At 43.0% G+C, this 25,390-nt stretch overlaps 1 protein-coding gene across 1 annotated transcript in view; it reads left to right on the top strand.

The window, feature by feature from the left end:
- LOC100016665 (mas-related G-protein coupled receptor member X1-like) overlaps nt 1-3,130 on the top strand; it is a 28,351-nt gene extending 25,221 nt beyond the window's left edge. Inside the window, exon 2 of the mRNA XM_001370413.5 lies at nt 1,608-3,130. Within this exon, the coding sequence (XP_001370450.3) occupies nt 1,642-2,577 (936 nt within the window). The 5' untranslated portion in view covers nt 1,608-1,641 and the 3' untranslated portion in view covers nt 2,578-3,130. The remainder of the gene's footprint in view (nt 1-1,607) is intronic.
- Nucleotides 3,131-25,390: the final 22,260 nt, after the last annotated feature.

Raw genomic sequence — 25,390 nt, 5'->3', positions numbered from 1 at the left:
AGCATTAAGGCCTACTAAGTGCTGAGCACATAGCTGATGTATCTAGGTGGTGCAGTGGATAGAGAGCTGAACCTCGATTGAGGAAGACTGATCTTTGTAAGTTCAAATCCAGCCTCAGATACTTAACTACATCTGTGTCTACATTTGTGTGACCCTGGGTAAGTCATTTAACCCTGTCTACCCAAGTTTTTCATCAAAATGAATTAGAGAAGGAAATGGCAAACCACTCCAGTATCTTTGCCAAGAAAATCTCAAATGGAGTCATAGTCAGACCCAACCAAAAGAACCAAACAATAATGCCAGATGGTAGCCCAGCTTCCTTCCATTTTTATCTTCTAAGACATTCAAGCAGATAAAATCTACCCAAAGACCTTTGACTTTTTTAGCCCTTCTCTAGGAATTTTGAAGTTCTGATAAAATGTCTTATTTTGTATTAACATGTAAACAACTCACTCCCACAGACACTTTCAATTAAAGACTGGTGGAGAGGGTGTTGCAGAGGTAAAGGAATTTTTTTGAGGATTAAGTGGATTGGGGTAGGGGAAAGGACCTAGGTCTGTGGTGGCAAACCTAAGGCACATGTGCCAGAGAGGGCATGCATGCTGTATCCCACCAGAGTTCCTTACTAGAAAGCCAGAGGTGCTTGGGGCTGAGCTACTCCCCTCCCCCTCTCCACAGGCCTGAGGACATTTTTTCACATGATCTGTTCCTCTGTTCAATAACCCAATGGAAGGGTTTCCTACTTCCCCTGTCTGGGGAAAAGTGGGAAGAGGGCAACCTGTTAAGTCTGTGCTGAAGGTGATTCCTGTGGTGGGATTGGGAGGAGCTAGGTTCAAGAGCAGAGCTCATAGCTAGCACATAAAGGGGGGGGGGGGAGAGGAACTGGAGGGGAGCAGAGGGGTGGGTCTACTCCCCTTCCCCTTTCCAGGCACCTGAGTCACCCACCCCCCTGCCCAGCAGCCCAATGGGAGTGCTTTCTCCCTCTCCTGACTGAGGTAAGGGGGAGGGGTGGCAGGGCAAAGCTTGGCACTCAGTCTCTGGGGGAGTAGACAAGTTATGGCACTTGGTCTCTAAAAGGTTTGCCATCACTGACCTAGGAGGAGTTGCCTTGATTCAGGAAGACTCATCTTCTGAATTCAAATCTGGCCTCAGACACTTACTGTGTGACCTTGGCCAAGTCACTTACAACTACCTGCCTCATTTCTTCATTGATAAAATGATCTGAAGAAGAAAAAGACAAACCACTCCAGAGCCATTGCCTAGAAAACTTCAAATGGGGTTCCAAAGAGTCTGACACAACTGAAAGGACTAAAAAACACTGAGTCAGGCAGGCACTTCCCTACTGCTTTACCATTTGTTCCTCCTGTGAGGTAGATGCTGTTATTAGCCTCATTTTACAGTTGTGGAAATTTAGGCATACATGTTATATGACTTGCCCAAGGTCACAAAGCCAGAGCGTGTCTGAGGCTTATGGAATGCTTTTCTGGCTCTGGGAGTCAACTAGTTGCCTCCAAGAAGGAGGAAGTGGTGAATAGGAGGCTTAACACTGATGTCAGAGCCTGGAGCAAAGCTGTGGGAAAATCCCTGATGTGCTTCCTTGTCCTCAGGGCGTCTGAGAGGCGTGGCTTCGGGCCTGGCGCCATGGCTGACGGCACAGCGGAGAGGACAAACGGGAGTTTCCCTTGCGGAGGTCCTGGAGGGGATGGATTCGGCGACTGGAAGCAGATCCTCACGATGGGCATCGCGGTGGTTGGGCTGCTGGGGAACGGCCTGGTCCTGTGGCTGCTGGGCTTCCGCATCCCGAGGAGCCCCTTCTCCGTCTACATCCTCAACCTGGCCGCGGCCGACGCCCTCTTCCTCTGCGGCCTCTTCGCCTTCTACTTGAAGCAATTCATTGGCTCCTTTAACGACGTCGTCACGGATCACGTGATGATCACGTTCACGTTCCTCTTCTACCACGTGGGCCTGAGCCTGCTGGTGGCCATCAGCACCGAGCGCTGTCTGTCGGCGCTCTTCCCGCTCTGGTACCGCTGCCACCGGCCCAAGCACACGTCGGCGGCCGTGTGCGCGCTGCTCTGGGCTCTGGCGGGGCTCTGCTGCGGGATCTACTGCGGCCTTTGTATTTACACGTGCGACGCGCCCTTCTGCCTTGCCTTCCCCATTGCCCTGTTCGTGTGGTTCCTCCTGCTCACCCCGCTGCTGTGCGCTTCCAGCCTGGCGCTGGTGCTCCGGGTCCAGTGCGGCTCGCGGCGCCGGCAGCCGCCCCGCTTCTACCTCCTGGTGGTGCTCACCGTCCTCGTGTTCCTGCTGTGCGGCGTGCCTGCGGGGATCGTCGACTTCCTCTACGTGTTCTCGGGCTTGGAGCCGAGGCATCACTTGGCCTCCCTGCTCCTGGCCTGTGTGAACAGCAGCGCCAACCCGTTCATTTACTTCTTCCTGGGCAGCCGAAGGCGGAGAAGGGGGAGGGAGCCGCTCAGGGTGGTCCTCCAGAGGGCCCTGGGGGGCCCGCAGGAGCCCGAAAGTGGGGGGAGGGACAGCCTTCACACCAACACCACGGAAGCCTCCGCTCGAGGCTGAGAACAAGGTGCTCCCCGGGGGAGCGCAGGGACGAGCCCCCGGCCCCAGCGAAGCTGCAGCGGCTTCAGGGAGAAACTTGGGATCTCCCTTGTCCCCAGGGTTGGTGTCTAGGGCTGAACTCCAAGTTCACCAAGGACTTATTAAATGCCTACTGTGTGCCAGACCTTAGACTAAGCACTTCCTGAACGGCTCGTTTAGTCCTCACAATGTCCTTGGGAAGGAGGTACTATCACTTTACATTTCAGGAAACTGAGGTAGGCAGTCGTTCATTGACTTGTCTCGCTTTCCAGAGCTAGTCTCCGAACCTGTATTTGGATTCAGGGCTTCCTGACCCCATGCCCCACGCTCCTCGCCCTCTGAAGCCCCGCAGATGGCGGAGGATCCAGGCACGGGGAGTGAGATTCAGAGCCTCTTGGTTTAGACATCAAGGGGTTGCCCTTCTAACAAGCGACTCTTTTATCTATCCTGGCAAGTAACAGGGGGAGAAATCCATTCTCTGAAGGGCCTGCGCTCCGCTTCCTGATCTCTAAATAAAAGAAGAGTCGGGATCAGATTCCTGGAGTTTTCATTTCACCTGCTAGCGCTCCACAGGATGCCCCCAATCCTCCTTTCCCTTCCACCAGATCTGCTATCCCTGCCTCAACCCACTCCTGCTCCCTTCATTTCCACCCTTCCGGTCCCATCACAGTAGCTAAGTGAACTAATTCTCTGTCTCTAAAGGTCCCCATCGGGACTCGGCAGCCGCTCTCCCTATCAGTCTGATTCTCCCTGAATCTCTGTCCTCTGGTCTCTGGGGCTCTGCTCTACCCATCCGTCCTTGACCTTGACAGTTGGCAGGAGCCAGTTCTGGATGAGGTCTCTGTAGGGGGTTGGGGGGGGTCGTTATATAACGGAGGATTCCCTATTAAGCCAAATCAGCAAGAAGGGACCCACGATCACCCACACAGACACCCAGAATACACAAACATCATCCAACAGTGTCTGAGCACTCGGACACAGGGTACCCCAATCTCCTCTGGATACACATCTGTACTGTCAAAAGAGCATCCATTCTTCCCATGAATCCTCCACTAACAGTGACCTCATTCTCTTGTCAGTGGTTTCCAGTCCCTGATTTCACCAGCTTTAGGCTCAGGATGGCAATAGGGCAGCTTCGGCTCCTGCTGTCATTGCTTATGTGATGAGGAGCATCAATCAATCACCAAAGCAGGGATGTCCATGGCAACTGTCCAACCCAACTTTCCTGGCTTACGACACAGTTAATAACTAATATTGATTGGTTGCTCCCTCAGCTCCTCCCCTAAAGTGATGTGGCCGACACAAATGATAGAAAAACTTCCAAAAGGAGAAACCTACAAGATATGAGACTTCTCCAAAGTTAGGAGGCAAGGAATAGAATAAGCATGTAGATGATGCCTACTATTGAGCCAAGTGGGCAGCAAGGGTCATAGGTAGCAAAGTAAATAAAGGGTCAGGTTTGGAATCAGGAGGACTTGCGTTCAAATCCAGACTCAGACAATTAATAGCTGTGTGGCCCTGGTTAAGTCACTTAACGCTGTTTTCTTCCATTTTCTCATCTGTATAATGAGCTGGAGAAGAAGATGGCAAACCAACAGCAACTTTGTGAAGAAAACCATAAATGGGGTCATAAAGAGTCAGACCTGACTAAAATGAGAAAACAGCCATTTGAGCCAAGCAATTTACTACATAGTTTGCTAGTATTATCTCATCTGGCTTTGGGGGAAAAGAAGGCATCAATGGAATAGGTAAGAAATCAGAGGTTTCTGTCAATTAATGGTATATGCTACCGGACAGTTGCTTGTGATCTCTGCATGTGCAGCAAGTCTATTGAGTAGAGGTTTAGCTGCACTTAGAGATGATCAAGAAAGTTCTCGTGCTCCAAGTATTTCCTGTATATTCTTCTTTTATTCCCATTAATATTTTACTGTCATTTTCCCATTTATATGTAGATACAAATTTTAACATGTTTTCTACCAATTTACTATTCAAATTCACTCCTTCCCTCCCTCTTCCCCCCTCAAAGATGGCAAGTAAACTGATCTAGGCTACGCATGGACTCTCCAGCAATGTATATTTCCTTTTTCATCATCTTGTGAAAGAAGGCATTGTACATCCTCTACATTCTTTTGCATGATTCTACCAGACCCCGATGGGAAGAAGAGTATAGGAGCAACACAATAGGCATAGTCGTCTGGATTGGAAAGGACAATTCTTGAACCCAGGGGAAGGGACCAAAGGAGAAGCCACCAGGACCAAAGAAGGACCACCGAATGACTCGGTCATATGTCCCTGCATAAACTGGATTTCTGACGAGCATTTTGTAAAAAGTTGGTAAACATTTTTCAACACAGAATAAATGTTACTAACAAGAAAGTTTGAGTAGCATTTTGTAAAGTTTTCAAATGGAGCATGTACAGCGTACCCGTCTGGTAACAATTTAGGCTAGAAAACACTATCAATCTCTCTCTATCTCTGTCTCTCTCTCTCTATCTATCTATCTATCGATCTATCTATCTATCTCTGTCTATCTCTCTCTCTTTCCCTCTGTCTCTCTCTGTCTCTCTGTCATCTCTGTCTGTCGTCTCTCTCTCTCTCTGTTTCTCTCTCTCTCCCTCTGTCTCTCTGTCTCTCTCTGTGGTCTCTGTCTGTCTATCTATCTGTCTGTCTCTCTCTCTCTCCCTCTGTCTCTCTGTCTCTATGTGTCTATGTCTGTCTGTCCCCCTCTCTCTCCCTCCTTCCCTCTCTCTCTCTTTCTCTCTCTCTCTCTTTCTCTCTCTCTCCCTCTGTCTCTGTCTCTCTGTCATCTCTGTCTGTCTATCTATCTCTGTTTCTCTCTCCCTCTGTCTCTCTGTCTCTATCTGTCTCTGTCTCTCTGTGGTCTCTGTCTGTCTGTCTGTCTCTCTCCCTCTGTCTCTCTGTCTGTCTCTCTGTCTCTCTCCTCCCTCTCTCTCTCTCTCTCTCTCTCTCTCTCTCTCTCTCTCTCTCTCTCTCTCTCTCTCTCTCTCTCTTTCTCTTTCTCCCTCTGTCTCTGTCTCTGTTGTCTCTGTCTGTCTATCTGTCTTTCTCTGTTTCTCCCTCTCTGTCTCTCTCTGTCTGTCTCTCTGTGGTCTCTGTCTGTCTGTCTCTCTCTGTCTGTCTCTCTGTGGTCTCTGTCTCTCTGTCTCTCTCCTCCCTCTCTCTCTCTCTTTCTCTTTCTCTCTCTTTCTCCCTCTGTCTCTCTCTGCTTGTCTCTCTGTGGTCTCTATCTATCTGTCTGTCTGTCTGTCTCCCTCTGTCTCTGTCTGTCTGTCTGTCTGTCTCCCTCCCTCTCTCTCTCTCTCTCTCTCTCTCTCTCTCTCCCTCTCTCTCTCTCTCTCTCTCTCTCTCTCTCTCTCTCTCTCTCTCTCTCTCTCTCTCTCTCTCTCTCTCTCTCTCTCCCCCCTACCTCCCATATTTCGAACTCTTTTCCTGATGAAGCCATCTTGCTAGAGTAAGAAGAAATTTTTAAGTCTGGGTCTTCTTGACTCCCAGACCTACATTCTATTCTCTCATGTTCACAAAAGATCTGTTAAAAACTTTTGTAACAAACTCTACCATCAGAGGCAGCAGGGCTACCACATTTGGACTCAAACACTTCAGAGGACAGACATAAAGATGGCACTAAGAAAAGGAATTCATCAAGAAGACTGAAAGCTGGTTCCGTTTGAAGTCAGTTTGGGGGGGAATGTGATACTGAGATATGGCATCTATTCTTAATTAATATATCTGAAAGTTGCAAGTATGAAACTTTTGATGGAACCATCAGTGCCAAATTTCCACCCAAAATGGAACTCAGAGAACGCCACTGACCATTGCCTCATAGCTCAACTTCCTCCTCTAGATTTAGTCTATAGGAGAATGATGGAGAGACACGTGAAAGAGAGTCCTTGGTAAATTAAAGACCAAGCCAGTAGTGCCATCATCAAACCCATGCCTCCTTATATTAGTTGTCAATCATTATATTAAATGGTGAGAACTATTAGTCCAAAGATTAGACTCACTTGTGCTACAGGGGAAAAATAGAAGAGGCCACTGCATATATAACCCGACACAATTTCTTGCTACAATAGAGGCAACATGTTCTTTATATATCACTATTACCTATTATTTCTTATTACACTTTACCACTCATTATTGCTATTAGGTATCCTCCATAATCAGCCTACCCACACACAATTTTTTAGGATTTTTATATTTTCTATGACTCAGTGGCAAAGAAGTCTTTATTCTATAGGTAGGTAGGTAGAAAGGAAGGAAGGAGGGAGGAAAGTTAGGAAAAGAAAAGAAAGGAAATGAAAGGAGATGAAAAAAAGGAAAGAAAAGGAGAGAATCAGAAAGGGAAGCGTTTATTTAGCGCTATTGTGTGCCAGACACTGTACTAAGAGCTTTACAAAACTCTTCTCACTTGGTCCTCATAACAACTCTACAAGGAAGGGCTACTATTATTTCCTACTCAAACAATTATTTCAAACTACCGCCATTCTCTTTATTCTTTAATAGGCAAAATCACTTCCTTAACTAGAAGGCGTCTATCATTTTCTATAAAAGAAGAGAGGTTTGTGCTGTTTGTTTGCTCTTAATCTTACTCACAATGGCAAATCCCTCAAAGTCCATTGAGATGTTTCTAGCAGTTATGTAAAGCTCTAAACTATGACGTGAAATTTAAAATAGAGATTTTGCATTTCAGTGACGTCCCAATTTCTATTACACCCATAAGTCCACCTTGAATGTTTTATTTCTTAAGTTGGGTGCAGTCTACAGGCCAGAAGACTAAATAATAGTCCATAACATAGAGCAGAAAGCAGGAAGCTGGCAGTCCTTTATCCCTTCTGTTGAGGCAAAGAAGAGGAGGTGTAAATCCTCCCGGCCCTAGTTAACAGCTTACAAAGGCCTGGTCTATACAAATTACAATAAGATCCGTTATATAATTCACAGAAGTTACATAGAACATTTCTGCAGATTCAGTTTTACTTATATTATGTTCTGTTTACATACGCTTCACTTTGGTATCTCACTGCTACCACTTTTCACTTTTCCAAATCAAGATAAAGTTTTCTCTGCAGATTCTTTTCCTTTCTTTAAAAGACCCAGAAAATGTTGTGTAATTTACCACTCAATAGAGCAACATTATTGAAGTCTTTAACAATATTTCTTTTTTTTTTAAACCCTCACCTTCCATCTTGGAGTCAATACTGTGTATTGGCTCCAAGGCAGAAGAGTGGTAAGGGCTAGGCAATGGGGGTCAAGTGACTTGCCCAGGGTCACACAGCTAGGAAGTGGCTGAGGCCAGATTTGAACCTAGGACCTCCCGTCTCTAGGACTGGCTCTTAATCCACTGAGCTACCCAGCTGCCCCCTTTAACAATATTTCTTACAAAATAGTTGTATAATAGTAGCATGTATTTACCAATATTAATTACTGATATTCTAAATGGATTGCATTCAAGACTAGTATAGAGAAATCTTGATCAAAGTATACTTTTAAGAATAAAAACTTGGGGCAGCTGGGTAGCTCAGTGAATTGAGATCCAGGCCTAGAGACGGGAGGTCCCAGGTTCAAATCTGGCCTCAGCCACTTCCTAGCTGTGTGACCCTGGGCAAGTCACTTGACCCCCATTGCCTAGCCCTTACCACTCTTCTGCCTTGGAGCCAATACACAGCATGGACTCCAAGACGGAAGGTGAGGGTTTAAAAAAAAAAGAATAAAAACTCATGTTTCCCTTCTTTTGATAACTAGCCCATAAACCCTCCAAACCATCTGACTGAGTGACTGACTCAGAAGAGCAAAATTGATCATTTCTGTATCTCGTGGTTTGGGTTGATCTAAGCCTAACTCTTACCTAGTACTTCTGTCACTTTTCATTTGAGTTGGAAAGACCTACATGAATAGATGCAGAATGAAATAAACAGATCCCAGAAAACATTATATGCAGTAACGGTAATAGTGTGGAATGATCAGCTGTGGAAGACAGCTACTGTCAGCAATATAATTATCTGGGACAATTCAGAGGGAGTTATGAAAATGAATGTCATCCATCTCCAGAGAAAGAACTGTTGGAGCAGAAATGCAGATTAGCATTTCTGTTTGGGGGTTGGGGTTTTATGAGTTTACTCATTTACAAAAATGAACAATATGCAAATGTTTTCATGATAATACATGTGTAACCCAGTTTGCATCACCTTCCAGCACCAGAAGGGGGAAGAGAAGGAAGGGAAGGGGTAAGTTTGATCGTATAACTTAGGAAAATGTGGGACGATGAGTTATTATTTGTAAGTGGTAGAAAGAAAATATCCTTATTAAAATGTGATTCTTTAGTACATGATATGAAAAGGGGGGAGTTTTAAGTGATAAATTGAAAGTCAAATTCAAGCCAGCATAATCTTAGAGTTGTCAGATTGGGACATAATATGGTTTTTGTCTTCTAGAGTGTCTGAGCTCCTCTCAAGATCAGATGAACACGCTGGGACCAAGCCTAACGTGACTATTGTCAATGTCGTGCCAATGTTCTCGATGTCTGGATAAACGAGGTCCAGATAAACTCACCACTGAAGAAATAATGTTTCAGATACAGTTCCAAGAAACAATTTCTGAAAAATAGTTGGATTATACAGAAGTTATTTTTAGATACCTAAAGAAATTCCTCCTCTGCTATCTGGATGTTTTTAATGTACTTAATATAAGGTCAAAATTTGTAAATGAATTAGATATACAGGGTGATACTATAAGCAAATTATGAGAATATGGAATAGATTCCTTGTCATATCTACTGTGAAAGGAAGAATTAAGGATGAAAGAAGAGAGAGCATTAATAAACACTAAAACATTGTTGAATGAATCTAATCAAAACAATATAGGCAAAGCTAAGGCAGGGTCATTTCAAGGGAAAGATGGCACCCAAAGGTGACACTGGAGGTGACAGCTAATGTATTCTTTGCAAGACTTGGAGTGCTCTGGAAGCAACATTTCTGCCCCTTGAACTTAGCCAGGTATAGAGGGGACAGAGAGAAGGAAAAGTCCTAAGTCCAGTTGGAGGTACACAGCTAAGGACCGAGAGATTTGGAACTATTTAATGAAAATGCACAATGGCGTACGGTGTGCAATGGTGCAGGCAATATGCTGTCTCTGAAAATATTAGAAGAGAGCGCTCTTGGGTATCGGAAAATCCTTTTGGCAGCAGAATCTTAAGCTGGTCTTAAGACTTAGCTTGGCCTCCTTTCCCAGACCATCTTTGGTCAGAGAGAGATTTGAATCATCCTAAAAGGTTTCCAGGTTCGTGTCTTCAGAAGCCACCAAGAAGACAGACAGTTGAGTCAAGACCAAACCTTTGCTTTGTGGGCAATTTGAGATTTTCTCTCATTGCCAAGTAACGGGTAGGCCCAGACATTTTAGGCCTACCAGGGCCAATCTGCTTACAGGGGAGGCATAGATATATAATTAATAATTTCCCTTAGTAATAGATTAGTCAGATTAGCGTTTCCTTTGGGTCTTAACAGTTAGTTGGAAAGGAGAGAGTGTAACTTGGAAGACCAGAAGACTGGGCCGTGAGGTACAATTAGAGGGTATGGGAAAACTTAGAAGCTTTAGTTTGACAGGGACTCCTGGTTTGTTATCTTTTTATACCTAATTTTATATAAATAAATATATTTTTATAGCAACCCTTGCTCTCCAAACTAATTGTGTGTCCTGGTCTAGTCAGGAGAGTAACTGAGGTATAACCAGCAAATAGCTCAGTTCCGATCTCTCAACTGACATTTATTTCTTCACCCTGGAATATGGGAAGTTGTTCCTAAAACATTTTGCCCTGGCTGTGTTTCAATAGAATTCTTTTTCTTTTGCCATCTTCCATATTTTTTGTGTGCATTTAAAAACATGGTTCTGAGGACTCCAAGACTTTCCCAGACTGCTCCGTAGGTGTCCACCCAGAAGAGATCAGACAGAGGGCAGAGTCATAAGCCACAGTGATCCAGAAGACCCTTCCTCATGGAGGCACTATGCATCCTATCTATAATGCAAATGCCCCCAAAGACCTCTCCCTTCACTTTCCAAGACCTGAGGGAATTAAAGCTGGGCTTCCAATTGCAGAAGGTTGGAGAGTCAGCTTTCCTAGGATGTTAATGGGTAGAAAAATCTGAAAGTACTTTTATTGAGCACCCAGAGAAGCTTCTCTCATTTTGGGCCTGGGCTGAGATTGGGGGAGGCACCATTTCTTTTTTTTTCTTTAAAATTTTTTTCTTTCTTTTTTTAAAATTTATTTATTTATTTCGTTTAAAATATTTTCCATGGTTCCATGATCATGTTCTTTCCCTCCCCTCCTCCCTCCCCCCTCCCATAGCCAATGAGCAATTCCGCTGGGTTTTACATATGTCATTGATCCAGATCTATTTCCATATTATTATATTTGCAATAGAGTGTTCATTTAGAGTCTACATCCCCAATCATATTCCCATAAAACCGTGTGATCAAGAAAATTACTTTTTTCTGTGTTTCTGCTCCCACAGTTCTTTCTCTGGATGTGGAGAGCTTCTTTCTCATAAGTATAAGGATGATATTAGGAAAAAAAGTATTGGTTTATTGGTTTAGAGATAAGAAGTAAAGTGGCTGCTTGAGAAAGAACTGGAGTTTGAAGCAGAGATGAGAGAGCGTGTTCATTTCAAACGTTGACAGTTATAACTGTTTTTCTGTGTCAGTTACCTCTCTGGCAGTGGGCAGAGACACACTCTCATAGACTCTCTCTCAGGGCTGGAGGAGGGAACATCTTTGCCTTTCTCTCTGTCTGAGGGAAAGACCTGAAGGAGTTCAGTGTTTTCTTTTACCAACTTGGGAAACACTATTGACTATCTATTTCTGTCTTCATAAATTGGTTTATATTTGAGAAGACCAAAGAAAGATCTGGTCTTTGGCAAACACAAAGGGATTAAGATCTAGAGGAACCAGATTTCTTCTCCTGCTGTGATTTTCCCTCTCCCCTTTTCTTTCTCTCTTCTCCCTCATGAAAACCCTTCAAAGGCTTCTCAGGCTCATTGCCTACACCTGCCTACCAGGAGAGCTGTGTAGCCTGGTCTCTCCCTCACAGAGGCTATTCCTGTTAACTCCTTCTGCTGTCACTGCTGCTTGCTATTCCTGATCCTGGGGCAGCTGGAGGGCACAGGAGATAAGAGCCAGGTCTAGAGAAAATCTGCAGTTCAAATCTGGCCTCAGATGCATTCTAACTGTGGGACCCTGAGTAAGTCACTTAACCCCAGTTGCCTAGCCCACACAACTCTTCTGCCTTGGAACAGCTACTTGGCATCATTTCTAAGAGAGAAGTGCTTCAAGAATGTTTGTTGAATTGAAATGAGGAAAGCACTAGACATGATTTATCACAAAGACAAAGGCAAATGTCCTGGCTATACTAAGAAAGTCACTTTGCAAGATCCATCTTTCCCATCAATGCCAGCTAAGTTGACCATTATAAATTATTTTATGCTAATTTCTGTCTTCTCCTTGTTCATCTTTTTTGAAAGTATGAATTTTCCTGGGAAGGTTTATAAAACAACTTCTTAACACTTAAAAAAAAAAAAAAGATCACATGGTTGATCTTAACAGTCTCAGAGTCCTAATGTGATTCTTGTTGAGACTCAACCAACTAGCCTTTTTGTTATTTTATAACTGTAAGGCAAAGTTAAGAATTATAAGGATAATAGTGGTAGTTTTATTTAGAATAGTATAAATTTGGGTTAGTCAGATCAGGGAGGATTAGCGTAGCCTGTGAAACACAGGAGAAGTAGTTCCTTGTGGAACCAAGGAGTTTATTTGGGTGGATTTATAATCCTTTAGAATTATAAATCCTTGTAATCCTTACATATTTAAATAAATATTTTATTTTTTGTAATAAGAATTTCTTTAGTGTCCTTGTGCCTGGCCCTGAAGGAAAGTTCACATTTGAGCATCACTTCGCTTCATCACTGAAGATACTTTTGATTACATCTATCAAAAGTATCTGAACTTGTATTGGCATAGTTTTCCCATCTATTTATGCAACTTGCCATTATTATTTTTACATAAGTCCCTCAGGATTGTCCTGTATCATTGTATTGCTGCTAGCAGAGAAGTCCATTATGGTTGTTTGGGGAGGTACCATTTCTAAAAAAGAGATATGTTCTGGTTGTCTGGGATGCAGATTATAGTTAGAATTTGGAATTATTGGGGGAATAAGAATTTCATGTTTGAGCCAATTCAGTGGTGGCTCTCAAAGGAAAACCAGGCAATAATTTTGGGCTTTTTAATGGGTTAGGACGGGGGCATCTCAATGAATGAGATATTTGGTCATTCTAGCTTTTCTTTCAATTTCCTGAGCTTTATGTTAGTAAGTGAGGACCGATTTGTTTTTTGGCTGGAGAGAGAGAAAAGAGCCTTTCATTGCTCCACTTACAGGGTTTGCTGATATTCTTGCTTTCTTCCTAGATCACTGACCTTCTCTGAATTGCCACCTACCTGGGGCTTGAAAGGAAGGTGATGGCCTGCCTAGCTATGCTGACGTTTCCTTCTCTTTTACCCCAATCATAGCCACATTCTATACTGTCTGACTCTTCTAAACCTCAGGAAGTCTGCAGTTTGGACTCTGAATGGGTCCTGTGGAATGAGGACCTTTTGAAGGAAAGACATTTTTCCAGACAAGTAAACCTAGAGAGAGTTTTTGGGTCTTCATTTATTAGTCTTTACCACCCCCCATCCCTGCCTGCCCTCTCTGGTAGGAAAGAAAGAAAGGAAAAGCTCTGTCTTTTAGGATCTTTTTTCCTAAGTCCTCTTGCAATCCTATCCATCCCTTGCCAATTTCTCTGACCTTGCCCCAGAGACATTCATGCAGCTCCTCAGGGCTCCCTCTGCCCTCAGAGCCATTTCTGCAGTCTGTCTCCAAAGCCCTGCCAATGACTCAATACTCCCCCTTGAGGATGCCACAGATGATCACATCTGTGGGCTAGTAGGAACCCTGGAACTGACACTGTCAAATCCCAGAAGGTCAAAGCTGGGAGGGACCTCAGGGACCCATTGCAAAGTGGACTGTGTCCCTTCAGTAGAACCCAAGTGAGTATCTGAGCCCGGACACAAGTAACATGAACCAGCACCATGTAAGCTCTGGTAGAACAGGGATCATTTGCACCTTCAGTGAATTCCAGTCCATCGGAAGTGGCTCATAAATGTTCATGGAGTTGAGATGAGCTGGAGCTATTGAGGACCTCCCTCCCTCATAGTCTTTTGGAGGACTCCCTGGAACATGATTCAGTATATTCCAATTTCAGATACTTCTGCTTTTCAAAAGTTCTCCTCATTTCAGAGGATCTGGATTCAAATTCTTCTTCTATTATTTATAGCTAATATGAGGTCTGTGTTGGGCTTCATATGCCTACAGTCGGAATCAGGAAGGAGAGCCCAGGGACCCCAGCTGTCCAAAAATTATTCTTGGGAACAATGATTCTCTCATCTTCCTTGGTCATCTGAGGAGATTGGGACTCCTTTCATTACCTGACCTTCAGAACTTTGGGGAGGATAGGGAAGAAGATGGGTCCTGCCCCATCACCTTTTACAGATCCCATGGAGATCAATGATGTTCATGTCCCTAGAGCCCAGAGCCTAAGGAAATGATCTCACCTTGAAGCATGAGGGATGTAGGATAGATATAAGTCAAATTCAAGAATAGTAGATGCTCTACATGTAGGTAAACCTTGCCAAGGGAAATAGCCAGCCATTTTTTAACCCTTACCTTCCATCTTGGAATCAATACTGTGTATTGGCTCCAAGGCAGAAGAGTGGTAAGGGCTAGGCAATGGGGGTCAAGTGACTTGCCCAGGGTCATACAGCTGGGAAGCATCTGAGGCCAGTTTTAAACCTAGGACCTCCTGTCTCTAGGCCTGGCTCTCAATCCACTGAGCCACCCAGCTGCCCCCTAGGCAAATCATTTTAAAGCCTATTTAATGGTGGTCTTAGGTAAGTGGGGTCCACCTGTAAAAATGGAGACTTGAATCCAGGACTTCAATCCTCAGAAGTCCTTGCTCTACTTCTCCAGAATGCTTTGTAATATCACTGAATTCTCACCTGGGCTGAGATCAAGATGGGGTATTTAACCTGATTGGAAAGGCTTCTGGGCCTCTGGCTTCTCTTCCTATCTTCACTGGCAAGCAGACGCATCTCGTGATGTGAGTGAAATTGAATTGGGCCTCTCGGCCCACCTAGCATGTGCCTTTCTTACTTGTATTTTTCTTAAATTCTCAGCCTTTAATAAACCTCTAAAAATATAATATTCCTTGAAGAGAGAAACAAATTTCTACTCTGCCTCATTTTCCCTAAATTTTAACTCTTATAGTTATGGCGACCACTAGATTGAATGAGAACTTCTCAAATTTTTTAGCCTAGAATTTTTTTTTAAGCCATGTTTCTCCAAGATGATTTTTTAGAAAACCATCTTGATCAGCTCCTGCCAGCAGCCATCCACTTCGGACCTTCTTGATTCAATATCGATCACCTGGTCACAGCCCTTCTGGCCCAGCTACTGTTGCCTGTAATCTGGACCTGTTTGATTAATATTGCTCACCTGGTCCCGGTCCTGCCCACCCCAGTGGCCTACTCCATCTCTGGCTTCTGCTCCTGGCCTCTCCGTTCTCACCTGATGCCCATTCTCCCAGCCCTGCCTGCCTGTGTTCCTGCCTGCAACCATCTGCTGGCCGCTGCCTGCCTGTTTCTGTGCCCCAGACCCACACATGACTCCAGCCGGCTCATCACCCAGGCTGCTGGTAGCAGACCCAGTTTCTTCAGGATCAAAAACCAGCTGGTAACAAATGGGGTAATTTTCCCTTAGTCTAAGCCTCCACATGGACAGGGGTATTGACCACGTGTGCGGATGGGTGGAGAGGAGAGAGAAAAAATGAGAGAAGAGACATATGAACAGGAACTTAATAGCATGGCTATTTTACAAGGATATCTTTTAATTGCATTGATCCTTTTATTGACTTCACCTGAAGAAAATTCAGCTTCCTGTAACCCTTTAGCTAACTCTGGGGAGGCAGCTGGGTGTCTCAGTGGACTGAGAGCCAGGCCCAGAGACGGGAGGTCTCTGGTTGAAATCTGGCCTGAGACACTTCATGGCCGTGTGGCCCTGAGCAGATCACTTGGACCTCATTGCTTACCCCTTATCAATTTGCCTTTGGACAATAGACATCTAAATGGATAATTAAAAACAAACAAACCAAAAAAAAAAAACCTAAGGAACTTTAAAGACTGGAGGTTATATATTTTAAGGCATTTCAGACTCCAATGGTTTATACAAATCTATGTATTCTATTGCATTTTACTGTTTGCTTTGTTTAAGGTTTAACTTTGTGATTTTAAGTTCATACATTACTGCATTCAATACTATTCTGTTACACTGAATCATTTTAATGTACTGAGTTTAACTGTTAAATTCTGTTGCTTTGACCCTATAACCATATCGAACAAATATCATTATAATTAAGCCCATATATGAAAAAACAACCTTTCTATTTTTGCCTTTGTAAATTGTCACATAGAGGATAGATGAACTTCTTCAGAACTGGTTACAATTGCTATAACAACCTTTGGAAAATTTACTATGCTAAATATATCAATTGATTTTAAGGGTTTTTTAAACATGATTTTTGGAATTATTTTTTACAATCTCTGGTCATTTTTGCCTGCCCCTACCACAAGGTAAGGCCCATTCTAGTAGCTGAAGTGAAATACATTTTATGACCCCCAACCTTCCCACATTTTTAAATATGTGAACGGAAGTTGGGGCAGTTAATCTCAGGGCATTTGTGTCCCTAAAAAGCCTCCAAAAAAGGAGCATCCCTCATTTATACTCTTCAGCTCACTACTTTACTTCCAACAGAATAATATATATAATTATGTTCTAAACCCAAAATAAGTTTTACTTCGTTTAAAAATGTTTATTACCAAGGTTAAAAGATTTGCTACATTTGTAAAAACTGTGACAAATATCCATCCATTCTTGGGTTTTTTTTAAAAATGTCATACAGCAACTTATGTGAAATATGATAGTGTGTTTGTTTGCTATTGTAATTAATTGGGCTATAGAGAATTTGGGGATATTGATATCCAGCATATTTGTACTACTGTTCTTTAACAATGAAAAATGTTACCTTGTTCAATTCATTTGCTTGTACTCACAGTGGATCATGGCCAGATATGAAGAGGAAATGGATCTCATTTTTGGTGAGAAAGCCTTGTAATCTTTATTTTCTTAGCTGGCACAGTGTGTTGATGATTATAAGCTATATTTTTGAATTTTTTAAAACTTTTATTATTATATTTTTCTTGCATGTGCAATATACTTTTTCAGTTTTTTTCTCTCCTTTTTATATTTAAAGCACATGTCACCAGCATTAAGGTTTTCTTTAACTTTTTGATTTTTATCAGTAATATAAGTTTAAAATACACTTGCTAATGCATGCCCCAAAAGCTTGGGACTATAAAAATGGTACCACTAATTATTTAAAATAAATTATGGGACTTTGCTTAATAATTCTGTCTAATTCCAGGACAAGATATACACAAAAGAGCCATTGCACAGTGCCAAAGAAGCACAAAGCTAAACTGCATAGTGCCAATCGAGCACAAGGTCAAAGAGACCAACCAATCCTGGTAGGATTGATGTAATTTTGAGCCTAGACAAAGAGGACTTGAATGTGTTTGGGGTTCGAGGTTGTGGCTGTTTAACATGTATTAAAGGCAGGTCTTCCTTGTTCCACATTCTACCAAGTATCTCAACCTTGGCTTATATAATCTGGTCCCTTTTTCTGCCTTTCATAGTGTGGTACCTTTCTGTAGTCCTGGCTATTGACTGGGTAAATGCATCATTGCTTAGATCATTTTGGTTGGGCCCTGATTCAAGAACCTGTTATAGATTTATTTTTCCTTTACTTAGAATTTTTACACATAAGACTTTGATAGTCTATATTTTCATCCAAATTTTTTTCTTTTTTTTACTTGGATTTTTCTGATGTCTTTTTAATTTCTCTTGCCAATTGATTCATATACCTCATACCTCAGCCATGCATCCCTAAGTGATCCTGTATTCTTCAATCACTCTCTTAACTGGGGGAATGTAAAAAATATCATTATTTAAATTGCAAAGTTTAAATTCCTTTTGAGAAGAATTTTAGGTAAAGAAAGATGATACCTCTCTGAATCCAGAAACTGAACTGTTGGAGAAGCCACCATGAAGAAACCTCCAGACCATAAGCTGCACAAGAAGATCAAGAATGAACTTTGGGTGTAGTTGATTGAACATTTATTTGTATGTATACTTTCATGCCAAAGGGGATTGACTGCCCCCTAATTGGCTTTTTGTCAGTGTGTCCAGTAATTATTGGTTTGGTTTTGTTTTTTCCTCTTATCCTCAAATTATTGTAATCTTTAAATTGATTGTGTTTTTATGATCCTTTGGGGAAGTCCTTCTTCCCAGAGGATCAAATGGTGGAATGTAAAAATGGAGACTTGAATCCATGACTTCAATCCCCAGAAGTCCTTGCTCTACTTCCCCAGAATGCTTTGTAATATCACTGAATTCTCACCTGGGCCGAGATCGAGATGGGGTATTTAACCTGATTGGAAAGGCTTCTGGGCCTCTGGCTTCTCTTCCTGTCTCCACTGGCAAGCAGACGCGTCTCATGATGTGAGTGAAATTGAATTGGGCCTCTTGGCCCACCTAGCATGTGCCTTTCTTACTTGTATTTTTCTTAAATTCTCAACCTTTAACAAACCTCTAAAAATATAATATTCCTTGAAGAGAGAAACAAATTTCTACCCTGCCTCAGTTTCCCTAAATTTTAACTCTTACACACCAATCATTCTCCCTAAACTATTGACCATCATTTTTAGTGCCCTAATGCCAACTTCTTCCTCCCAAATATTTTCCCCAGCAGAGAGCAAGAATACTCGAAGCCCAAAAGTTCTGGGGTGAACTCTAAATAAGAACCCCCCACAGAAGGTCTCCGTCTACAGACCAGTGCACTCACTCTCAACTTCCTGGGTGCAGGGAGCTTTGAACTAATGGTTCAAACAGTGGAGTTCCACCCGTGGGAACCACCTTCCCACTCCAGGGTTTGAAGGAATCGGGCAGCTTCCAGAACACAGCTGTTTGCAGTGTAACATCCCTGGGTTAATGGAGTGTAATGAGGAGGGGAAGTGGCACATGGTGCCAATCCACTTTTCAGAGGTTCTAGCCCTCAGCTGTCTCCATCTCTGTCTCAAGGGAACCCTTCAGCTCCCAGTTACATTACAGGAGCTCACTATATTCCAGAACCATCCCCTGTTTATTCCAGCTTCCTCCCAAGGGGCCTAGAAAGGGAAGCAAGGCATGGGATTGTAGGGAAAGCCGGGGCACTGCAGGAGCAAACCTCCCTAGCTAACTTTGGGACCAACAGTTCATCAATGTCACCCCACTTTCCAGGGTCTCTATGGATTCTCATGATATTCTTCCAAGACTGGAATGGGCATGGAAGGCCAGCTCCATATTCCTAGATGAAGAAACTGAGGCACCAAGATGTGAAATGGCTTGCCCTGTGTCACACAGCTACAAAGTGTCCTCAAAGTGGACCCCAGGTTTCTCCTGGCCTCAGGCTCCCTGGAAGCACCTCTCAGAGATCTCATCCCCAAGAATCTTCAGAATTTCCCCAACCCACAGCACCAGTACCTAGTTCTTCAGCCAATTTCAATTCAATGCAATTCCAGGATCATAAACTGCATCTTCCCTCCAACTCACTTTGCCTTCTATTTCCTGGGGTGATGTTCTGGAAGCCAGGGGATCACTGAGGACATGTTGGGGTTCCAGAATCAGCTTTCTGTTCTCATGATGATAAACGAATTCTTCCACCATGTTCTGCTTTCAGGGCTCTGGTCCATGGTTTGGGAGCTATCTTTGAAAGGTTCTAACCTGTCACTTAACAGCTAGGGCTCATGGTTTGGGGATGATGCTTTTCCTTCTCTCACTTGGGTTTGGTCTTGTGCCTCTACTGGAGTTACTGAAAGCAGGCCAAGCTGGGGGGATGATCCAGGGGACTGATAATAATAACAAACTAATGAAGTAAAATTAAAAATACTAATTCTATCACATAGGAGGAGGTGTGAGGAGGGAGTACATCCCAGTCTTGGAGGGCAGTGAGTAAGAAGGCATGGAGGTGGGAGAGAAGCATCAAGGAGGTAAGAAATTTGAATTAATTTCACCTTGGAATTGATTCGGTAGTATGTTGATTTCATCCATAATTGATTATGTACCTACTTAAGTTCCTTTTCCATTTCTTTTAGTTAAGATCAGAAATTTAGCTTTCCCATCTGAGGTGGTTTAAAGTTCAGCCTGGTCATTAGACATTGTAATTAAAAGAAAAGAATTGTCATCTGTACCATTACCTTGTGTGTAAACACCAAGAAATCATATTATACTTAAGTCCTAAAGATGGTTCTAATTGACATATTGGCTCTGAACTGTACTTATACCATTAAGGAAAGCTGTTATCTTCTCCAACAAATCTTTTTGGTGCCAAGGAGTCTGCTAACTGTGGTGCACTATCAGAGGATGCAGAGGCAGTCTGTAAATCAACCAGCAATCCTTAATGCCAGGAGGAAGTAGTCAGCAGCCCCCCATAGGTACTGCCTGGCATTCCTCAGGAAATCCAGTCATAGTGTTCCTAAACCCATGATGATATCTCCCCTACCAGCAATCATGCTGTTCTTCCCAATCTTGCTTTTTGCTCTAAATTATAGAAAAAGGGCTTCCTTTGTTCATCTTTGCTTCCTTCATAATTGAAGTAGTCATTGGCCCAATTGCTAATCATTTGTGCTTTTTTAATAATCTGATAGTGTTTGGAATGTTGTACCTCTGGCTACTGGCATGAATTTCTACCATTACAGAGACCACCTTAACAGGCTATACAGAAAGAGGGAGAAGAGTGATGTGTATTAAGGTTGGGTGACTCTTTTGAGGAAAGGTTAGGAATAACTTTCAACATCAAACTGAGTAAGGTTCAAAGAGTCACACTTGAGCCCAAGAAGTCAACTCTCCCAGGACAAGATGTAGGGAGGAGGGTGTGGCTAGACCTCAATTTACCTGAAAATAGTCTTATGATTTTAGGGGACTACAAGTTGAATATGAGTCAGTAATGAAAGATGGTACCACAGGGTTATTCGTGGTCTAAATTAGGAAGATATTTATTTAGGATTAATAAGGGGACTATCCCACAATATTTTCCCTTGACAGATCTCCCTGGAATACTATGTTGAGTTCTGGATTCAAGAAGGAAATCAATGAATTGAAGTGAGTCCAAAATATGGCAACCTTCCCCAGGATGGTCCCTGCAGTATGAAGGATGCTGAAATGAATTGAATCTGGGAGGTTTGGAAGGGTGATAACGGTTGGTGGCTTCAAGTATTTGAAGCTGTCATTTGGAAGAGGAATTGAACTTGTTTTATGTGGTTCCACATAATAGAACAGAAACTCAGGGAAATATTTAAATAGCAAAAAGTAACAGAAATAGAGATCCAGGTTTGAGGCAAGGGAAAATGTGCCTAGGCGTTAGAGCTTAATAACCACTTGTTAAAGGGGATTTCATATCAGGAGTAGGTTAAACAAGATATTCTGTGATATCATGCTACTTGACATTCTGTTACGGGGAATAAACCAGCAAGGACTTTGGGTCTTGTATTTTCTGCATTTCCCAGTCCTTCGTGCCATTAGAAATGTGTGCTCTGATGTAGGATATTATCTACAAAAGCCTTTCCATCCCACTCCGTTATACTCTTATCACGGGCCTTTATCATATATCTAGATAGAATTACCTGGTGAAACCTAGAAGAGATCGGGTATTTTTACAAATTCAAGGTAAGATATAAAAGGTAATTTATTAGTAAGGTGATGATCATCCATCAGTATCGGGTGGGTCACTGGAGCTGTCATCGAAGTTTCTCAGTTAGGTTCTAAGAGCAAGTACTGTCTCTCATCTCCTTTCTCTACCTCTTTGCCAGTGATGTGAAGGTCTTATGAGCCTCCAGCTTTGGGAATATCCACATCTTCTTGTCAAGGCTCACAATGCATATAGAAAATGTTTTACAGTGTTGCTCATGACCAATCTATCTCAGATTTTTTACTTTCTCAGGGAGGATGGAGGAGAGAGAAGAAAGGGAGAGAATTTAGAAAGTTTAAATTGTTTTTACATGTAATTGGGGAATATTTTGAAATATTTTTAAAAAGATATTTCCTCAAATGGTAAAATAAGAACAGTAGTCGTAAAACATCCTCCCTCCAAAGTTTGGGTGCCATCTCCCCTGGAGACGCATTGAATCAGCAGGGGTTGGAGGTACAGTGAGCAGAAACTTTAAGTACGACAATAGTCATGAACATGAAATATGCAAGGGATGCACGGAGAGTGTGATGGAGGAATTAGTTGGTGGTAACGAGGGCAGAGGAGGAATGGCTATCTTCCCCCTCAAAGCAGGGTCCAGAGGAAACAGCTGGTAATTGAAGCTGGCCCAGAGAGAGGAGAGAGGGAGTGAGTAGTTCAGCCTTCAGCCTTCTCTCCTCAGTTATGGCTGTTTCCCTAAACTGGCTCCCGACTTCTTCCACTACTAGAGCCTAAAGGTGTCTTCTCTGGGAGATTACTCTCCCCCTCAAGCTGTCCCGCTCACACTTGAGTCACTTTGGGAAAAGACAACAACTTTATTATAAACTAAGTTAACTGGAGTAGCACAAAGAAATGGCTGGCAGGAAAGGAATTGGTGAGGAAAGCTGGGAGGTGTCCCTTCTCTAAACACCCCTTTTTCCCTCCCCCTCCTCCATCCCCCTCCTTGGGGAACCCAGGCCTCAGCAGCCTTGGGCCTCCTGAGATAGTCAGGCTTGGCTTGCCCTGATCTTGGCCCCACTGGCACAGTTCAGACCCAGAGCACCAGGAACTGTGAGAGGCTCAAATGTTTTCTTCAGTTGTCATTTCAGTTGGGAATTGGGGGGGGGGGGGGGGGACATATCCTGTTACCAGGAGAGGAAAAGGTGAGTATCTCCTCAGGAGAGTTTTGACCAGACCTCCCTCCTAGGCTTCTCAAGGCTGAGAGACCTAACTGAATCTCAGGCAGAATCTTCTGGCTTCTCAACATTCTGGAACTCCTGGGGCCCCTCCAGATTCATCAGCACTTCAGCCTGGCACTCTTCCTTGAGTGCAAAACCTCTGTCTCTCTGTTTATCTCTCTCTCTGTCTCTCTCTCTCTCTTTCTCTCTCTCTCTCTGTCTCTCTCTCTCTCTCTTTCTCTCTCTCTCTCTCTCTTTCTCTCTCTCTGTCTCTCTGTCTCTCTGTCTCTGTCTCTGTCTCTGTCTCTCTCTCTGTATGTGTGTGTCTTTGTCTCTCTCCCCCCCATCCATTAGAAATGAAAAAAAAAAGACTATCTTTGTCCTTACCATTCAGAAGCACCCAAAGAATTACTCTAGGATGGGAGGAATCCATGATTCCTACTTCATCTAGATTTCCCTCTATCCTTCCCTCTTTGTCCCTTCTCTATTATCATAGAAGGCAACATCATTCTTCTAGTCCCCTCGGGCTCACAACCTAGCTGTCCTTCTGGATTCCTCACTATCTCTCCCTCCCTCCCTATCCAATATGTTCACAAGACCTGCTAATTTCACCTTTTCAGCATACCTTGAATATTCTTTCTTCTCTCCTCTAACACTGCTACTACTCTCATGCAAGCCTTCATCACCCTATACTTAGTATATTAGAAAAGCCCACTAGATGATCTTCCTACCTTAAGTCTCTCCCCATTCCAATCCATTTTCCATTTAACCACTTAAGTTATTTTCCCAAAATAGAGGTCTGATCATGTGCCCCAGAATTCAATAAACTCTGGGGACTTTCTATTGCCTCCAGGAGCAAATATAAAACAGTAGGTTTGGCATTCAAAGTCCTTCATTATTCAGCCCTCTCCTGCCTATTGTGAAGATTGGATTTGGCTATCTCCTGATTATAACAATGAAGGTACTTAGCTCTTCCTTTATAGTGAAGATAAAATTGTAATCCTTGTCTATTTTTAGATTTTAATCCCCAAAGTGTTAACTCAGTATTTAAAGTAGATCTACCCATTTTAACCACAAAAAGGTGTGAACTAACTACAAAAAGTGTGAATACCCATTTCATACATTTAGTGGGAAGTCTGTGACCCACATGTGAAAGAATGAGCGGTCCTGGAGAGGAGCATCTGCTGTAGATGTAAAATTTAGGGGAGATGACACAAGAGAAAAAGAAGTTTAAATAGAGGAAACAAAGGCACACTGGATGGATATAGATTGAAGGATCCATCAGTCAGAGTTAGACTGGAAGAATCACTCAAAGCTGGACTGGAAGACAGACACTTGAGGAGAGACTGGAAGACATATATTCAGACTTGGAGTGAAGACACTTGGCTGTGGAACTGGACCCCTTCAGGAGTTTGTGCAGGAGACCTCAGACTGCTTTCTTTTTAGACAGTCACCTTGGTGAGTTAAAGGTTGACTTAGTTTCCTTGACTTTCTGGAGGTGTGAACCTCCGAAAAGGTCCATCGCCTTGAGACTCCTTTCTCTGATTAGGACCTTAGAATTTCTAGCTGGCTCAGAGGAAGCTAGAGTTTTCTCTCTTTTCTCTCTTCCTTAAATATCTTCCCTCTATTGTAAAATAAACTACCATAAATTCCATTTTACTTTAGTAATTCATTTTGGGATTTAGAAATTAAATCCCTGGCAACCAGCAATTAATATAATTTGGTCCAACCATAAATCTAACACTATATAGGTTCCTTACATCTTACTCTTCAACACACACTCTTCAATGCCTCCTGGTTGGTCCATGAAGCAAACATTTAGTATCTTGACTTCAGCTGTAGTTTTTTCTCAAATGAATATTTGGGATCCTGTCAAACAGGCAAGTTATTCACCCCATAAACATAGCTTGAGCACCAACTGTGCATACAGCCTTGTGATGGTTCCTGACTGCTGCTGATTCTCTTGAGCAAACTTTGATGGAAATGTGCATGGTAGATATTCCTTATGTATATGAAATATAAACCCATTGTCGGATGAGTGGGTGTGTATGTGCATGTTAGAGAGGGGGACAGAGAAAGAGAGATAAGCTAAGAGAGATCGATTTAGAAAGTGGAGAAATAGAGGCAGAAATAGAAAGACATGCAGCAAGATGAAGACAAAGACAGAGACAGAAACAGAGACTTCTTCATCCTTTTCTTTCAAGGAAGACCAATTGCAACACTGTGGCAATGTCCTAACTTGCTTATGAATTGGATTTGAGTGAGACAGAGTTCTACAAAATGCTCAGCCTCACTCTCTCTTCCATAGTCTTTGAAATCCAGTGGCAAGATAAAACTCAAGAGATCCAGTGATGTCCTGGGATGCATGGGATGACGTTGGCATATTCAATATCTGACTTAGCTCTAAGTGCTCAGATGTCTTACTAGTTGGAACAAATTGTTCTCAGCCCTGTAAAACCTTCTAGGCAGATAGGTAAAATCAGGTTGACAGTGAGGTGGGGCGGGGTTTCCCCTGGCGTCCCCAAGTCACTAGAAAGATCCCAGACCAAAAAGAGCAAATGCATCCTCTGAGTTTCAGCCCTCAGAAATGTGGCCTGGCCAGAGAAGACCCTCCTGTATGGCAATCAGTAAATGGATAAAGATGGAATTCATGTCCATACTTTTGAAATCTGCACATTTTGCTGATAAACAATATTCTTCACCCTCGGC

Source organism: Monodelphis domestica, chromosome 6 (assembly GCF_027887165.1).
Source record: "Monodelphis domestica isolate mMonDom1 chromosome 6, mMonDom1.pri, whole genome shotgun sequence".
Classification (NCBI taxonomy): Eukaryota; Metazoa; Chordata; class Mammalia; order Didelphimorphia; family Didelphidae; genus Monodelphis; species Monodelphis domestica.
The sequence above is the reverse complement of the archived record's forward strand: the minus strand, read 5'-3'. Positions and strand labels throughout refer to the sequence as shown.